This window comes from Heteronotia binoei, chromosome 6 (assembly GCF_032191835.1).
Source record: "Heteronotia binoei isolate CCM8104 ecotype False Entrance Well chromosome 6, APGP_CSIRO_Hbin_v1, whole genome shotgun sequence".
Taxonomy (NCBI): domain Eukaryota; kingdom Metazoa; phylum Chordata; class Lepidosauria; order Squamata; family Gekkonidae; genus Heteronotia; species Heteronotia binoei.
In genome coordinates this window covers 81,836,942-81,851,909 of record NC_083228.1, presented here as the reverse complement: position 1 = coordinate 81,851,909, position 14,968 = coordinate 81,836,942, and the positions used below count along the sequence as shown (strand labels likewise).

At 39.8% G+C, this 14,968-nt stretch overlaps 2 protein-coding genes across 3 annotated transcripts in view; one reads left to right on the top strand and one right to left on the bottom strand.

Moving 5' to 3' along the window:
- The window catches only part of MYO7B (myosin VIIB), a 93,086-nt gene extending 88,713 nt beyond the window's left edge, over window positions 1-4,373 (top strand). Inside the window, exons 44-47 of the mRNA XM_060242684.1 lie at window positions 711-827; window positions 1,832-1,915; window positions 2,658-2,777; window positions 3,937-4,373. Of these exons, the coding sequence (XP_060098667.1) occupies window positions 711-827; window positions 1,832-1,915; window positions 2,658-2,777; window positions 3,937-4,026 (411 nt within the window). The 3' untranslated portion in view covers window positions 4,027-4,373. The remainder of the gene's footprint in view (window positions 1-710; window positions 828-1,831; window positions 1,916-2,657; window positions 2,778-3,936) is intronic.
- Window positions 4,374-12,208: 7,835 nt separating this feature from the next.
- Window positions 12,209-14,968, bottom strand: part of LIMS2 (LIM zinc finger domain containing 2) — a 37,264-nt gene continuing 34,504 nt past the window's right edge. For both annotated transcript variants that reach the window (XM_060241928.1, XM_060241927.1), the window contains exon 10: window positions 12,209-12,612. In XM_060241928.1, coding sequence (XP_060097911.1) covers window positions 12,465-12,612 — 148 coding nt within the window. In that variant the 3' untranslated portion in view covers window positions 12,209-12,464. The remainder of the gene's footprint in view (window positions 12,613-14,968) is intronic.

The window sequence follows — 14,968 nt, the reverse complement described above, 5'->3', positions numbered from 1 at the left end:
TACAGACAACACAACTAGCAGTGTTGTGGGATGCAGAGATTGCAGGAGCAAAGCAGGAAGTAGGAACTGCCAAAAGAGGAGGGGGGAAGGCAGGTGAGCACCACATGGGCGATGGGAGGGGAGAAACAGCCAAGTGTCATGTTAATGATGGGATGGGGGAGAGACGTAAGCTGCCAGACAGGTGGTCTGGGGAGTTGAAAAGAACAGAATTGTTGTGACACCTAGGCCCACATTTACTACTTCTCTGACAGCAACACTCCAGGTTGGGGGGGGGGGGCGGGGAACTACTGTAGTCAGGGAGGGAGAGAGAGTGAAAGAATTGTAACTGTATGAACTAGGGAGGAAGTGTTACTGTATGAACTAGGGAGAGAGAGAAAGACAGCAAAAGAGAGAATCAGTGACAGCAGCTGTTGGGGACAAAAGACTGACAGGTATTGGGGGTAGAAAGAGAGAAAAAGTGTGGACAGGAAGTGTGTGGGGGGGAGAACAAGAAAAATAGTGATGGTGAGAGAGAGTGAGAGAATAAGTGGGGGGACAGGAAAGGAAGCAAAAACAGGGATAATGGGATGGCTGCTCCCAGATTTGTTTGAATCTGAGGATGGGGAAGTGCCTCAGCAAATACTAGGGAACTTGCTCAATCAGCAAATCCAAAACGATGACCAGAGATAAGCTGCCTACGGTTTTGACTCACATGTTTATGTTTTATACAGAGCATTATTTCTGCCTGCGTTAAACATGAACAGGAAACTGAGGAAGAGGCCAAAATTGCCTTCTTGAAGTACATCTGTCATTGGCCAACATTTGGCTCAGCCTTCTTTGAAGTGAAGGTAAGTTTCAAAATTTTCACATTTTCTGGCAGCCACCATATTTAAAACTTTCTACAGAATGGAAGCGCCTTTCACCTTGATGTTTCTTCTAAGCTTGTTTATCCTCTTTGGTAAAATGCCATTTCATTCTTATGATCAATTCTGATTTGGCATCCTCTGTTCTTGCTAAATTCCAGAATCAGGTACCATATTCTGTGTCACTATCTGCCTTTCTGCTTACAGTTCGCTGATGTAGAATAGTGTATAAACAAATGGATTGTTATTGTCATTACTTGTCCTTTATTGTTCTGTTTGTGTTTTTCATATACTGTGATATTATTGCTGCTGTTAACAGAGTGGCTCCTACTCCATCATAACACTTTGCTGAGCAAAATTTATTTATTTAGATATATACCCCACCTTTCCTTTTGGCTTAAGTTTGAAGGCTTCTTTTACCTTGAGTGGTTCATCTGTTGGAAGAAGGTCTAGTAGGATAGAGAAAGACTACCTGATCCACTTCATTATTTATAAAAATTGTTAATTAAAAAAAACTCAGTACAGAAGGGAATCTAGATAAGGCTGTGTATGTGTTACATTATACTATGTGTTACTTACAACCCTGTGACATGATAGATCTTTCCCCCACACCTTATGAAAATCTGATTCAGGAGGCAATTGGAGAAGAACACTTCAGTCTCTTGTGGACAACCGTTTTCATGATCCAGATGACTCCTCTTATGTTACTTTTCCCTCATGCAGGGTCTCAAGCCTGTTTATGAAGGCAAATGTACATTTTAAACCCTGTGGATACCAAAGGCATTTGGAGTAAAGAGAAGGCAGGTGGGAAGGGGCATTTAAGCACTGCTTTATCTGTCAGTTTTAATTTTAGAAAGGGTAGATTTTAGTGTGTAAATAACAAGTAGCACTAATATGAGGTGAATGACAGTTAGTGGATATTGAGAATGTCTGTGTTCAGAAATAGCTCCTTACCAGTAGCCACCCCTTTTTTTGTTTCTCTTCTCTAGCAAACCTCAGAACCAGGTTTTCCAGACATTGTCTTGATTGCTATCAACAAGCAAGGAGTATCTTTAATACATCCAAAGACTAAGGTAAGAGTTCATTTTTGCTGCAAGGCCTCTGGAAAACACCCACATAACCTGATGTATGCTAGTAAGGTCAGTAAAAAGTTCCTTAGAGTAAAAACATAAAGAGATGCCACCATCACCCTGACTTGCAACAGTTCTGCTTCTGTTGCTGATAGTCTTCATAATGGCCAAAGCAGCTTGTTCTGATTTCAGCCATTTCTCTATTTGGTGTTGCAAATAATATAATCATCAGAAAAATTAAAAGCAATTATATTAAAAAGTGATAAGCATGAAATCTGTGTGCTCAGGGAAAAGCATCTTGCAAAATGAATACCATCATGTACCAGCTTCCTGGTAGGATGATAAGTTGTCAGACGGCAAATCAGTAAAAGCTTGGCTAAGAGATAACAAAATAAAGCAGAAGTCCAGAGGCACCTTAAATATTAACAAAAATTTGTTCCAGAATAAACTTCCCCCAGTCAGAGTTCAAATACATTTTGGAAAAGAGATGACATGTGATAACATTCAAGGACGAGGAGAGCTGGACCTAAGGGAGTCTCAGGCAATCCTTACTAAAAACAGTTCCATTTAAACCAATGGCTATATGTGATGGAGAGAAGGCTAATCCCAATTAGTGTCTGCACTGAACTGTCTTCTGGAAATTCACAAGCTGTATAGAAAGGTATAAATTGGCCCCTGGTGTTGTCTGTTTTGTGCAATAAAGGTCTTTTCATTCAGAAAATGTGATGCTTACGTTGACTTGCAGGAGATCTTGACAGTTCACCCCTTCAATAAAATCTCCAACTGGAGCAGTGGCAGCACATATTTCCATATGACCATAGGGAACCTGATACGAGGTAGTCGGCTTCTTTGTGAAACATCATTGGTAAGAATAACGTGATTTCAGATGTGGTTAAGACTATTCATTGAAGATGATCCTCAGAGGGTGATCTCAGACATTTACAAATTGATCCCCAGAGAGCAGCCAACAGCTGTACTGTGAAAGTAACACTTGACCATCATGCAGCAGTTACTTGTGTAAAATTGGCAGAGGATAAATGTGTTGCTGTGTGCATGGGAATTGCTACTAAAATGGCTTCAGCCAGAGATGCAGTAGTGCCCATGGTATGGCCAACTTCCTCTGCACGGAGTGATTTGTAAACATCGAACCTGCTTTCTAAAAGGGATTTTTCCCTCAAGGGGATCAGGAGGATTGTGATCTTCTTCCAAGGCATGAAAGCTCCAATAAGATTTCACCTGTCTCCCCCCTTATTGAAGTCTGCTTATCTTTTCAGGAAAATATGTTTCAAGCCTTCTAATGCTGTATGGCCAGGGAGCAGGAGGAGGGTGCTTACTTGGTGTGAGGCAGTTTTCAACTGAACTTTAGCTGCTGTACCACAGAGGGGCTCTATGCACCTCTAGGTACAATTCTGTGCAAGAACAGTGCCCAAAATGTTCTTCTTGCCACTTTCATTTGCTTAAAAAAAAGTAGCTTTAACTGCAGTTTTTTTGTGGAAGAAAGTATGCCCTTGGGAAACTGTTCCCAAGAAAGTCATGTCTAACTTTTAACTGAACTTGCTTCTCTGTGGGAGTAACAAATGAAGTCATTCAAAGCAATTCTTGCAAGCAGACAAAAAAAATCTGGTTAGTAGTTCTTTGGAATGTGTGAGAGAAAGTTCTGCAATGTCAGTTCCTGCCCTCCATTTTTCCTTGGCCATTCTTGGGTCAAGACTTTTCTTATCCCAGATCATCTAGAAGGGGATGTTTATATTTCCCCACCTTGCCCTGGATGCATTGTAGACAAGGAGAGAGGAAAGGAGAACATCATTGCAACTGAGAAACTGGCAAGTAAGGGATAGATTAGTACATAAGTGCACAGGTGAGTTTGGGAAACTGGATGTTTTATTATGACGAATAAATTAGTAGGTTGACTGCTTGCCAGGACAGTTGGTGGTAAGGAACTGTTCCATGAGCTGCCAAGCTGTCTTGTATCTGTGCAACCCTTTCCCAGAGTGATAGTTATATGTATTTTATTTTTCCTCTAGGGATACAAAATGGATGACTTGTTGACATCATATGTACACCTGTTAATGAATGCTGTTAACAAACAGAAAAATTTCAGTGTTCCTGCCTGAGAATGACAGTGACAACAGTTTCTCTTTCACAGCTTTGCCAAATTACCAGTCATAGCCTAGAAGAAATAAGTTTGCATCTGTCAGCTCTAATGGCATATTATGCTGCTGAAGCAGCACAGCCTCGTGTGTATTTATGCTGACTGCACAGTGTAATCACTCTTGGCTTGATGTACCAATTCAAGGATTTCAACATAGCTGGCTTGTATTCCAAAGCAGCCTCTTGGAGTGAGGGGGGTTCAATAATGGTATTCTCCATTCCTGGATGACAGCCTATTGTGGTTCATCTGTCTCCTACAAAATGTACAGTGTTTTCCCTTCCTGTATTTTATCCTAACATAAACTCCATGTCATAGGGTGAAACAAAGTCCAAAGTCATGTTATAAGCTTCATTACTGACTATTTGAACCCAGGTCTTGGCCATCCTAGTCTGGCACTTGAACCCATACCATCCTGGCTTACTAACTTTACATGCACCCTACTGCCTCAGTAGGTAAGAAGTACATCTTGCTCTTCTCTATCAGTATGAACCTCTCCAATCTGCAGCAAAAAAGGGTGGTTTGCTACCTTTTATTTGCAGAGGAACCACATTGAAAAGAAGCAGACTCCCCAAAGTCAGGCTTCCGGCTTCCCTGTGAACATTGCCTTAGCATATGCTTACTGAAGTTTACAAAAGTGTTTCTGCACCACCTAATAGTGTACATTTGTCTACCAGCTTGTCTTTCCCACCTTGAAACTGGCTAGCAAGACAACTGGCCCCAAATGTGTGCCTCTCTGCTGGAGTTTCACACTTATATAAAGTGTGAATATCTTCTCTAAAGAAAAAGCATCCTTTGAAGTGTAATTTTCTTAAGTCTTTTATATTTAATCAGAGACAAAACAATAGCAGTTAACAGAACTGCTTATATATGCAGAGAAGATATTCACACCCTGTGGTGCAGAGTAGTAAGCTGCAGTACTGCAGTCCAAGCTCTGCTCATAAGCTCTGCGGAAGCTGGGTTCATGTAGCCGGCACAAGGTCCTTCTGAGGTCAGTAAAATGGGTATGCAGCTTGCTGGAGGGTAAAATGTAGTTGACTGGGGAAGGCAATGGCAAACCCCCCAGTAAAAAGTCTGCCATGAAAATGTCATGATGTGATGTTACCCCACAGTCAGAAACAACTGGTGTTTGCATAGGGACTACCTTTACACACACACACATTTGACATTTCCCCTGCTTGCTTTGTGTCTGATAATTTCAGCAATTCAGCAGGTTTTGAATCTACTCAGTATATGGGTTTTATCTTTGTCACAAACTTTTTAGTTAACAAGATCCTTCTTATAATAAAATGTTCCTATAAATAAAAACTAGAAAGCTATATTTCACTGTAAAAGGAAAGATGGCCTCAGATACTTCATATGCTGTAGTGTATTTACATGCGATTCCATTAGGGACTTTTCAGCAGCTATAGAAAACCAACTCTATTAGTTTCCCATCTGTTATCTGCCAAAGTAGTTATCTGTTGTCCCTAGAAGAGGGTGTGAAGTTCTTGCAAACAGGCTTTTTGCATGTGTGTTTGATGGGAGATTAGTGTCACTGTCTCTGCACAGCTATATGAGTTGCCACAGTTTTCAGAATCCTTGACCTCTTGCAATCCAGCAGCCAGCTATTCTGCATTTAGCAGCCACTGCTGGCAGTGGAATGTTTGAAACTAATTGGATCCAGGTGACTATGAATGTGGTATATTCCTGAATTCTTAAATTCGGCTTGCTGTCTTAATGGTACTAATACTAATAACATCAAAACTATTAACACTTTAAAAAATGCAGAATGGTCAGAGTGCTGCTGTTAACTTCCTTCCAGAAGTATACACTGTACTAAAAGTATAAATCAATAAACTGAAAAACCTTAAAGCCACAATCTTAGATTAGCATAAATGTTGCAGTCTGGCACAAATAAATCCTTACTATATGTCAAGATACCAACAGCAGTTGTGACTCCATTCCTACTTGATAAAAGAAACCATTCTATTTTCTATAAAGCAGTATGGCCAAGTTTTGTATTCTTGGCGGGCTGAAGTATATTTTGGGATATAAACTAAGACACAGTGCACAGCTGGTTGGCCATCAGCAGGGATGGGTATGAACCTGCTCACAAACTAAAGTACATAATGAATTTTGGCCAGTTCGTGGTTTATGAAGTGAAGTTCATAACAGCTCAACAAACTTAAAGAACTTTCAAGCTGCTGGTGGAGGTTCATTCCAGTTTGAGAACTGATACATTTCCAGACAGACTGACTCCACTCAATCTTAATGTTTACTGAACTTCAAATCAGTGGGAAGGGGACTTGGAGGGCACTGGTGTCTCTAGCATGCAGGGGGGACGGCATTCTACTCTGTTATGAACTGAACTGGTTTGTGATGGATCGTGGTTTGCAAACCAGGCACACTACAAACCACAAACCAAACTGCATATTTGCAGTTTGTGACCATTTCTGGGCATCAGGGAATCAAGAGACATCTCACAAGTTTCACAGCTATGGAGCAAGTACACCCAGGCTTTATGTTACTGATGAATATGTGTATTTACATGTTCCACATAGAATGCAAAAAACAGATGCAATGTTATAGTCTAGAATACCTCTGTTTCGTATAACATAAAACTGTCTTTGATTTTTTTTATACATTGTTGGGAAATATTTTATGACTGAAACCTCAGATGTTCCATCAGGGCCAGCCAAATGATCTGAGGGGCTGCTGTACCTTCTTGACCATTCCAGGCTTAGAATAAACGAATGAAAGAATATGTAAATGAATAAATGTGATTTTAAAAAACTGCAAACTACCAGGCTGGATCAAGCCTAAAGCTTCCACAGGTACAAGAGCTTCCATCTAAAAACTAGGACAATTCCCACCACACACACATATGCACACAGCAATCCACTGTTGGTGTATTTTGGGTTGCCATAAGAAGGGGAAGGCAGGAAAACTTTATTCTGCAGGCAAAAGCCTCTGAACCAGTGGAAACAATAGTCTGATCTAAGTCACCATGTCAAATACCTTTACTCTTCAATGGTAATTATTCAGACCTCTTCAAAGGTAATTATACATTTTTCCCTATAAAGCAGGGGTGGCCAACCGTAGCTCTCCAGATGTTTTTTGCCTACAACTCCCATCAGCCCCAGCCAGCATGGCCAATGGGAGTTGCAGGCAAAAAACATCTGGAGAGCTACCGTTGGCCACCCCTGCTATAAAGTGTTTACTGCAACAAATCCCTGCACATATTCTGTGAAAATATACATTTTTACCAGTTAAATGTATCTTAGCAATTTGTTGTGTGTATCTATGACAATTTTTTCCTTGTTTTGCTGTCCTCCCAGCAGTCCCCATAGCCCCCTGAGATGTTATTGCTGGCTTCAGGAACCCACAGACAAAAAGCCATAAGAGCAGCAGTGAGGAGACAAGATAACCTTCCTTCCTTCCTTCTCTGTAAATTTACCATCTAGCCTGGCCTCTATCTCTCACCCTTCCCCCCATGAGGAAGCTAAAACTGATATCAAATGCCTTGGATGAGTTTCTATGTTGTATTATACTGTTTTAACAGTTTTTACTGTTAATTATTTAAATATATTGATGTACTGGCATATGTTGTACACCACCCTGAGCCCTCCAGGTGAGGGTGGTTTATAAATGGGGTGAATGAATCAATCAAATGTTACAGTAAGATGCTGTCACTCAGGAATATGCTGAGCGTCTTCTCAGATAAACACTTTGGGGACACTATTTGAATAGAACGGTGGCATAGACTTTTTTAAAGATAAATATTCGGAACACGATGTAAGAGAGGTTTACCAAAGTCCTTCACAGCAGCATGCCTTGCACAAGCTTGTAGAAAAACAATAAAGACTGATCTGCAAATGCACCAGATTCTGGAGCCCTAGAACTATAATAAAACATGGAGTTGACTCCTGAATATTACAGATAAAACAAATTTAACTTAGGAAGTTGCATCATAGCAGCACATATCCAGTGTAATTTATTCCTGAAAAAAACAGTTGGAACTGCAATTTACAAGTAATTCAAATACAGAAAAAAGCAATTCAACATTGCAACTTTTAAAACAAGCTTTACTGTGAAGAATTTACAGATACATGGCAGTGAACTGTCATTTGAAAAACACACATGAAAATGAAATAATGTAATATGTTAATTTAACTGGGTGTCATCATAAGCTCCAAAAGCAAAGCACTTCAAGCAACTTCCATAAGTAAAAAGAAAGGCACACCATATATTGATGGTTTACTGTGACTTCATATGAAATAAGTCAGTTTCTTTTATACATTAAGATGCTTTTATGCTCACAGCTAAGCATTTTCAGTATGGTTTAGCCATGTGGCAATATTTGGCAACTCTAGCACCTTACCCCCTTGATAACAGAAAGTGCAATTATATTGCAAAGGTTAGTGATTTGCAATTAGAAAGATAATGCTTCCTGGAAGTATTTGATATTTTCACGGGTAACCTATGAGCTTAAGTGATGCGTATATCCATAAAAGACATTAACACTAAACTTGTATAGTTTAACAGTATATTGTAAGCAAATAATTCCACATTTAGTGCAATGCAGTGAAAGGATAACAATATTAATTTGACTTGCCATTTACCTACTCTTTTTGACACTGAGAGATTGCTTTTAATTTCTTTTATGATGCAACAGTTTTTATGGTCAGAGCTGCACTTAAATTCCCACCCACCTCAACCATTTTAAAAGGGAAAAAAGGCATGCCTTCAAGAGGGGAAAGAAAGCACTCAAAAAAATCCTTCCTCCCACTCTCTGCATTGTTTCTCATACATTCATAACCATGGTTTCCCAATCAGGCCTCCAGCACCATTATTAATGTGATTTCTTTCTCTTACACGATTTCCTGCCAATATTGAACATGTTGATGTTATGAAACTAATCAGAATTTACCAATAAGTGGCTCTAGCTACAGCAACATTTTATTGGAACATATATTCCAATGCAAACATGTTCCATTTCCAACATACAATATTCTAATGCATATTCATGCTAACTTTCTGTGTCACAGTGGTAAGGTTTCTTTACAATGAGGTGTTCCCTCCCCTCTTCGATGAACATTTACTGATCTCTGAGTTTACCTCCATCCCCAAAATAACTGAATTCATTGTCCACAAAGCCTCACCACCTGATTAGGCTCCAGTCTATTGGTCTTTTTGCCAAGCTGACCAAGAGTAGTGGTTTACCACTTACTCTTTCCAGAAATGGGACATGGAAGGAAAATTAATTTCCAGTATATCTATCAGGGTCCCCCCCCACAAACAAAGAGATTATGTATTTGGAAGATACTGTTAACATAGTGTTGCAAGACCTGAGCAAACAAAAGTCCAGTAGAAGGCACTTTAAGGGGTTTGAGTCTTCACATTAGTAAACTGTGCAGAGCGGGACTGTAATTATCAAGCCATTTACTCTTTTGCAATTCCACAGAAGCCAGAATGAGATACAAAATTTCAAAGATTACCCTCTTTATAATAGGAAATAATTGATCATAGTTTATTGCAGCAGTTCCCCAGTACGTTATTTTATTTTGAAAACATAGCTCATAATTCATAAAATATTACAGCTGGCTTGAAAAATCTGTCTGAAGTGGAACCCAGTCTTTGTATAGTGTTATGAGGGAAGAAGGGTACCATAAAATCAGTGATTCCACATATCACCACATTAAAATTGCTCAAGCAACATGGCTCTCCTGACAGCAGTCCCCACCGACACCTGTAGGAGGGGGCTGCCTTTGCCACCCTGGGAAGGGCAGGGTTGTGAGGCAGGACATAAGCATCCCAGTGTCTGGTGGCAAACACCCAAATCCAGTTAAGCAGATGAGTATCACTTTCTGGAATATCAGGCATAAATCTGTGTGTGTATGTTGTTTGCCCACATTAATTACTTAATAAGAGATGCTCAATAAGATGCATTGCCCATCCACTGTCTGGTTTAACTAATTATTAATACCAGTTTTTCACATAAAACTGGATCACAGAACAAGAGCTGTGTTTGTCAGAAGAGGATACAGGTACACTTCACATTTTCCAAGAATGGAAGACTCAACATGAACTGAGCCTTGGATTCTGGACAAAAGTGTTTGTGCTTTGTTCTTTCAGCTGCACTGTAGAAAGTTGCATCCACCAGTGCTTTAGGGCACTACTACAAAGCTTCCCCACCCACCAGCACTGCCCCATTCCTTTCAACGGAATTAACAAATACGCATAATGTTCTCCCAACTGAAATGAAATTAATATGACAGCACAAATGCACAAAAGTTCCATGTGTTGATCAGAGCACACAGAGAGTTCTGAACGAGGACAGTGAAATCAGTGAGCATATCCTGACATACCCAGGAATGTATGCTACTCCTTGTGTTTCTATTCAAAAGATTATTCTCAAGAAAAACAATCAACTTGTGCTATTAGATGTGCTGCCATAGCCTAAATGCTAAGGAACATATAAAAATGGATCTTCCTGTGAAACACAATACAGCGCGAAATGCTCAGTTGCTATAGCAAAGGTATCAGTGAAGGCAAAATCATGCTTTAAACTACAATTACATAGTAGCTGGTTTTTCCTCCTATTTCTTTCTACCATAGGAATGTAAATAGTTCAGTTTGACTATCACAGAAATTGGTAACAACAATGCCACTTGGGCTGAAACTACACACAAATTAGCAAATAAGAGCTTCCTAAAGGCGGTTTAGAGAGCCCCGTGGTGCAGAGGTAAAGCTGCAGTACTGCAGTCAGAGCCTTCTGCTCATGACCTGAGTTCGATCCCAGCGGAAGCTGGTTCAGGTAGCCAGCTCCAGGTTGACTCAGCCTTCCATCCTTCCAAGGTTGGTAAAATGAGTCCCCAGCTTGCTGGGAAGAAAGTGTAGATGACTGGGGAAGGCAATGGCAAACCAGCCCGTAAAAAATCTGCCGTGAAAATATTGTGAAAGCAACATCACCCCTGAGTCGAAAACGACTGGTGCTTGCACAGGAGACTACCTTTACTTTTTTAAAGGCAGTTTGCCTAGTAATGCTAGACATTTGAAAAAAAAATCACTGGGTGGAAAAATCAGTCATCCACTTACTGCTTTTTCCTTCAACAATCTCCCTCCCAGTCCTGCCTCAGATGGTAAATGTCCAATTTATGGGAAATTGGCTGAGGAAGGGGGAGGTCTTGTTATGGAATGGGGGCAGTCAAAGTAAGCATACCTTTCCTAGGGTTTGGGATTTGCTAAGGTAGCACATAGTTCTAGCTCTAGAGCAGCTAAGCAGGATCACATTATAGCCAACACTAAAATGAAGGTGAGTTGTAAGGTAAATCATCCCAGAGATTTTCTTAATCCCTTGTTCATATTAGAACACTCACTGATGCCCACAATATAAGTGAAGAAGCAGAACTAGGAGCAAATGTGTAAAAGCTTAAAAACAACTCTCCCCACAAATACTATAAACGCAGGCTCAAAAAAAAATCACATAACTCACTCCCTCTGTCTAAAATTATAGGTTTTCTGGTAATTTCTTTGGTCCATTCAGATCCTCTGTTCCTGGTTCATATATTTGAGAAAGCAGAGGAGGGAAGATTAAACATCATTAATTTTTCCAGCAGCTGACATTTCATTAGTATAAAAAAGTAATCATCAGCAGCTAAGCTGCTATAGTAAGTAGAAACAGTCAATAATGTAAATTTGTTTTGAACAATATAAAAATTCTAATAAATTAATTTGTAAATGTTCTAAGGAAATTACTACTTAGTCTCATTGGCCCTATGCATTAGTCACCCGCAATTTTTAAGATAAAAAGGAACCAGCTATGGTTGCATGGAGCTCTATATTAATTTCTTCTGTGTTTGTTTTAAATAGCCAGGGCAAGTTGAAAGTTGGTGAATGAAAGGTGGAAAGAGAAAGGCTGGTTAATCCTTCTACATCCAATTTTCAGTTTAAGCCACTTGCCCCAAGCTGCTTTTTACCTACAGGTGAAAAACACTACACATTATCCTGTATTTTTTCCCCTGTGAGAAGAAAAACAGCTTGAGAAAGGTGACTGGATACCTTTTTCAGTCCACCCTTTTACTGCTCTGACTCAATTTTGCTCAAGCTGCTCTTGATTTTTCTTGGCTGAAAGGAAAAATAAGAGGAGGAGGAAACTAATATTTTGAACCTGAACCTCAATTAAAAACAAGAGACAAATGGTGCAAAGCTTAAGACATAACTTTGTACAAAGGCTAGTACAAACTCTTCCAGCTGCTAAGGAGAGCACAGTGTCCACATTATACTTCAAATGTGAAAAAATTACAGGGTGCAATATATTACTGGTAGGTATTTGCTTGCCTTGTATCCTTTAAGCCATTCTTACAGTTTTCTTTTGCAGTTGGTTAACATAACTGTAGTCAGCAAAAACCACTGAAATGTTTAAGCAGAGTTTAAATCCAGAGCTTTAGAGTGAGTTTTCTTAGTGGCCAGCTCAGACAGCTTTTTCAGTCGTTTCTTCAGCTCCAAAGGGAATTTCTCATAGCATTTCTTGCACACTGGCTTCATGTCAAATTCCACAAACTTATTCCTTTCAAAGAAATATATAGTCATTAAAATTCATTGACAAAATTATTACATATTTAAGTGATGTATAACTTCAGTGGGGTTTTTTTTAAAAAACTATTGTCTATAATAAAAATTCTTTCCATCTTCATGAGAACATGCTATGAAAGAAGATGGTTCCATGTTTAGTGTTCAGCATCTCTAGTTACAAGACTGAGGCTGAGAAAGCCCTCTTCCTGGAAGCTCAAACAGCCACTGCTTGCCTGGACAGACAATGTTAGGTGCAACATTTCTCACTTCTGTCTCTCATGTCTGTCTGATACAGACCCTTATAAGAAAGGAGTCCCAAGACAATTACCTTGGAAGAAAAAGAATATTAACTACAACGGCTTTCCAGGAAGACTGTAATCTTGAATAAAAATATGTTTTTAAAACAAATCTGCAAGAATAAACCACATAATTCAATACTAAGTTAAGGTCCTGGGCTGTGTTGCATTTTCCACATGTATGTAGACATCACAAGAATATTGCCACTTGACAAGGCAAGCAAGGGCGCTTATTCATGATGAGACCTGCTCTTAGCTACTCATTTCAGCTTGCCTTTGGACCAGATGTACACCTGAAGCCAAATGAGACGTCAAAAATGGTACAGAATGGGTGGTACCATTTCAGACTGCAGGTGTGAGAAGGTATTTTAATGCTTCCCCATGTAAATACTCCCTGCAAATTAAAAAAGCAACACATCAGAGAAAAATTTCTAGGTTAGTCTCTCATGAAGTGTTAATATTCTAATTACAGGAAATTAATGCAGGGAAACTTTAAAAATGTGATCTCTCATTTGAAATGGTATAGATTCATAAGAACATAAGAGAAGCCATGTTGGATCATCCAGTTCAACACTCTGTGTCACACAGTGGCCAAAAAAACCAGATGCCATCAAGAGGTCCATCAGTGAGGCCAGGACACTAGGACCAATTTCGCACTAGACCTTTAATTTTGGTTTGGCCCTGTCCTCAAGCTGACATTCTACAATAAAATCATAAAATTATAGAGTCATAGAGTTAGTTTCTCTGATTCTATTATTCTACTGCAGAATGTCAGTTTGGGGATAAGGCTAAACCAGGATTAAAAGGTCTAGTGCGAAATTGGTCTAGAAGTCCTCCCACTGTTGCTCCACCAAGCACCAAGAATACAGGGCATCACTGCCCCAGACAGAGAGTTCCAACAATACGCTGTGGCTAATAGCCACTGATTGACATCTGATGGACTTCAGATATCAAGAAGCTGAAAAAAGTTGTTATTCAGGTCCCAATAGCAGTTTGGTATTTGGATCCATTTCTCTTCCAGGATTCTTAAACTATTTGGCTCCATTGTTTCCTACATATAATCTATTCAGGGGGCTGGAAGGACTGTTTTTAAGCAAAATCCACCAAAGTTGCAGCAGAACTGCTGGTACCTGTCTACTAAACAACTCCCAAGTTTCAAGTGAATTGGGTACTGAATAAGGTGGCCCCAGCTATTCTTCATTGTTTCCTATGGGGAGGGGGGGAATTCCAAGCTTTCTCCAGGGCAAACAGTAACCACTCAAGATGAAGCAAAGCAGCCACTGACCAAAAGCCTCCAAAAGCAAGCATACACAAAACCCCCCATGAATCAATGTAGAACCAGGGAATCCCAGCAGAAGTACAGGACAATTTGGCAAGCTTAACACAACAAATGCCAAACCGGAAAATCTATGCCAAACCGAGTTAAGGAGAGCTGTTACAAGCCCAATGTGCCAAATCAGAGAATCCCTGCCAACATCAAACCAGAGAATCCAAACCAACATCAAACACACAAATCCAACCCAAACCAACTTGAGCAAAGAAAACAATGTTGCAACTTGCAAGACCCACAGAACTAATTTCAAAGCACAGAACCAAACCAAAGCATCCTGACAACCTGATACCAAGCCCTGCCTAGAGAACACTGACACACAGCAAAATTAAAGAAAAAATAGGTCTCGGAATCTTAAAACACTGATTCCTTATATTCCTGGTTACTCCTGAATATTTCTTGAACTTTTCAGGACCCCTTCACCAGCATCCTGGAGAATCCCAAATACCATCTGGACACCTGACTATATCTGGAAAATACCAATAATGTATTTTTCAGATATACATTTGGAGCAGAAATATCTGAACACACATTCTTAACAGTTTACATTATGTCAACATAATGTACTACCTCATTTCTACCTCATTCTATTGGATGTGTACACCAACCCAAGCTGATTTGGTGGTGAGTAGGTGTGCCAGTCTGTGTTCTTATACAGTAGTCTGCTTAACACATGATGCTGAGTCAAAGTATTTGTCTGTTGAACACAGTATTGTCTATTCTGA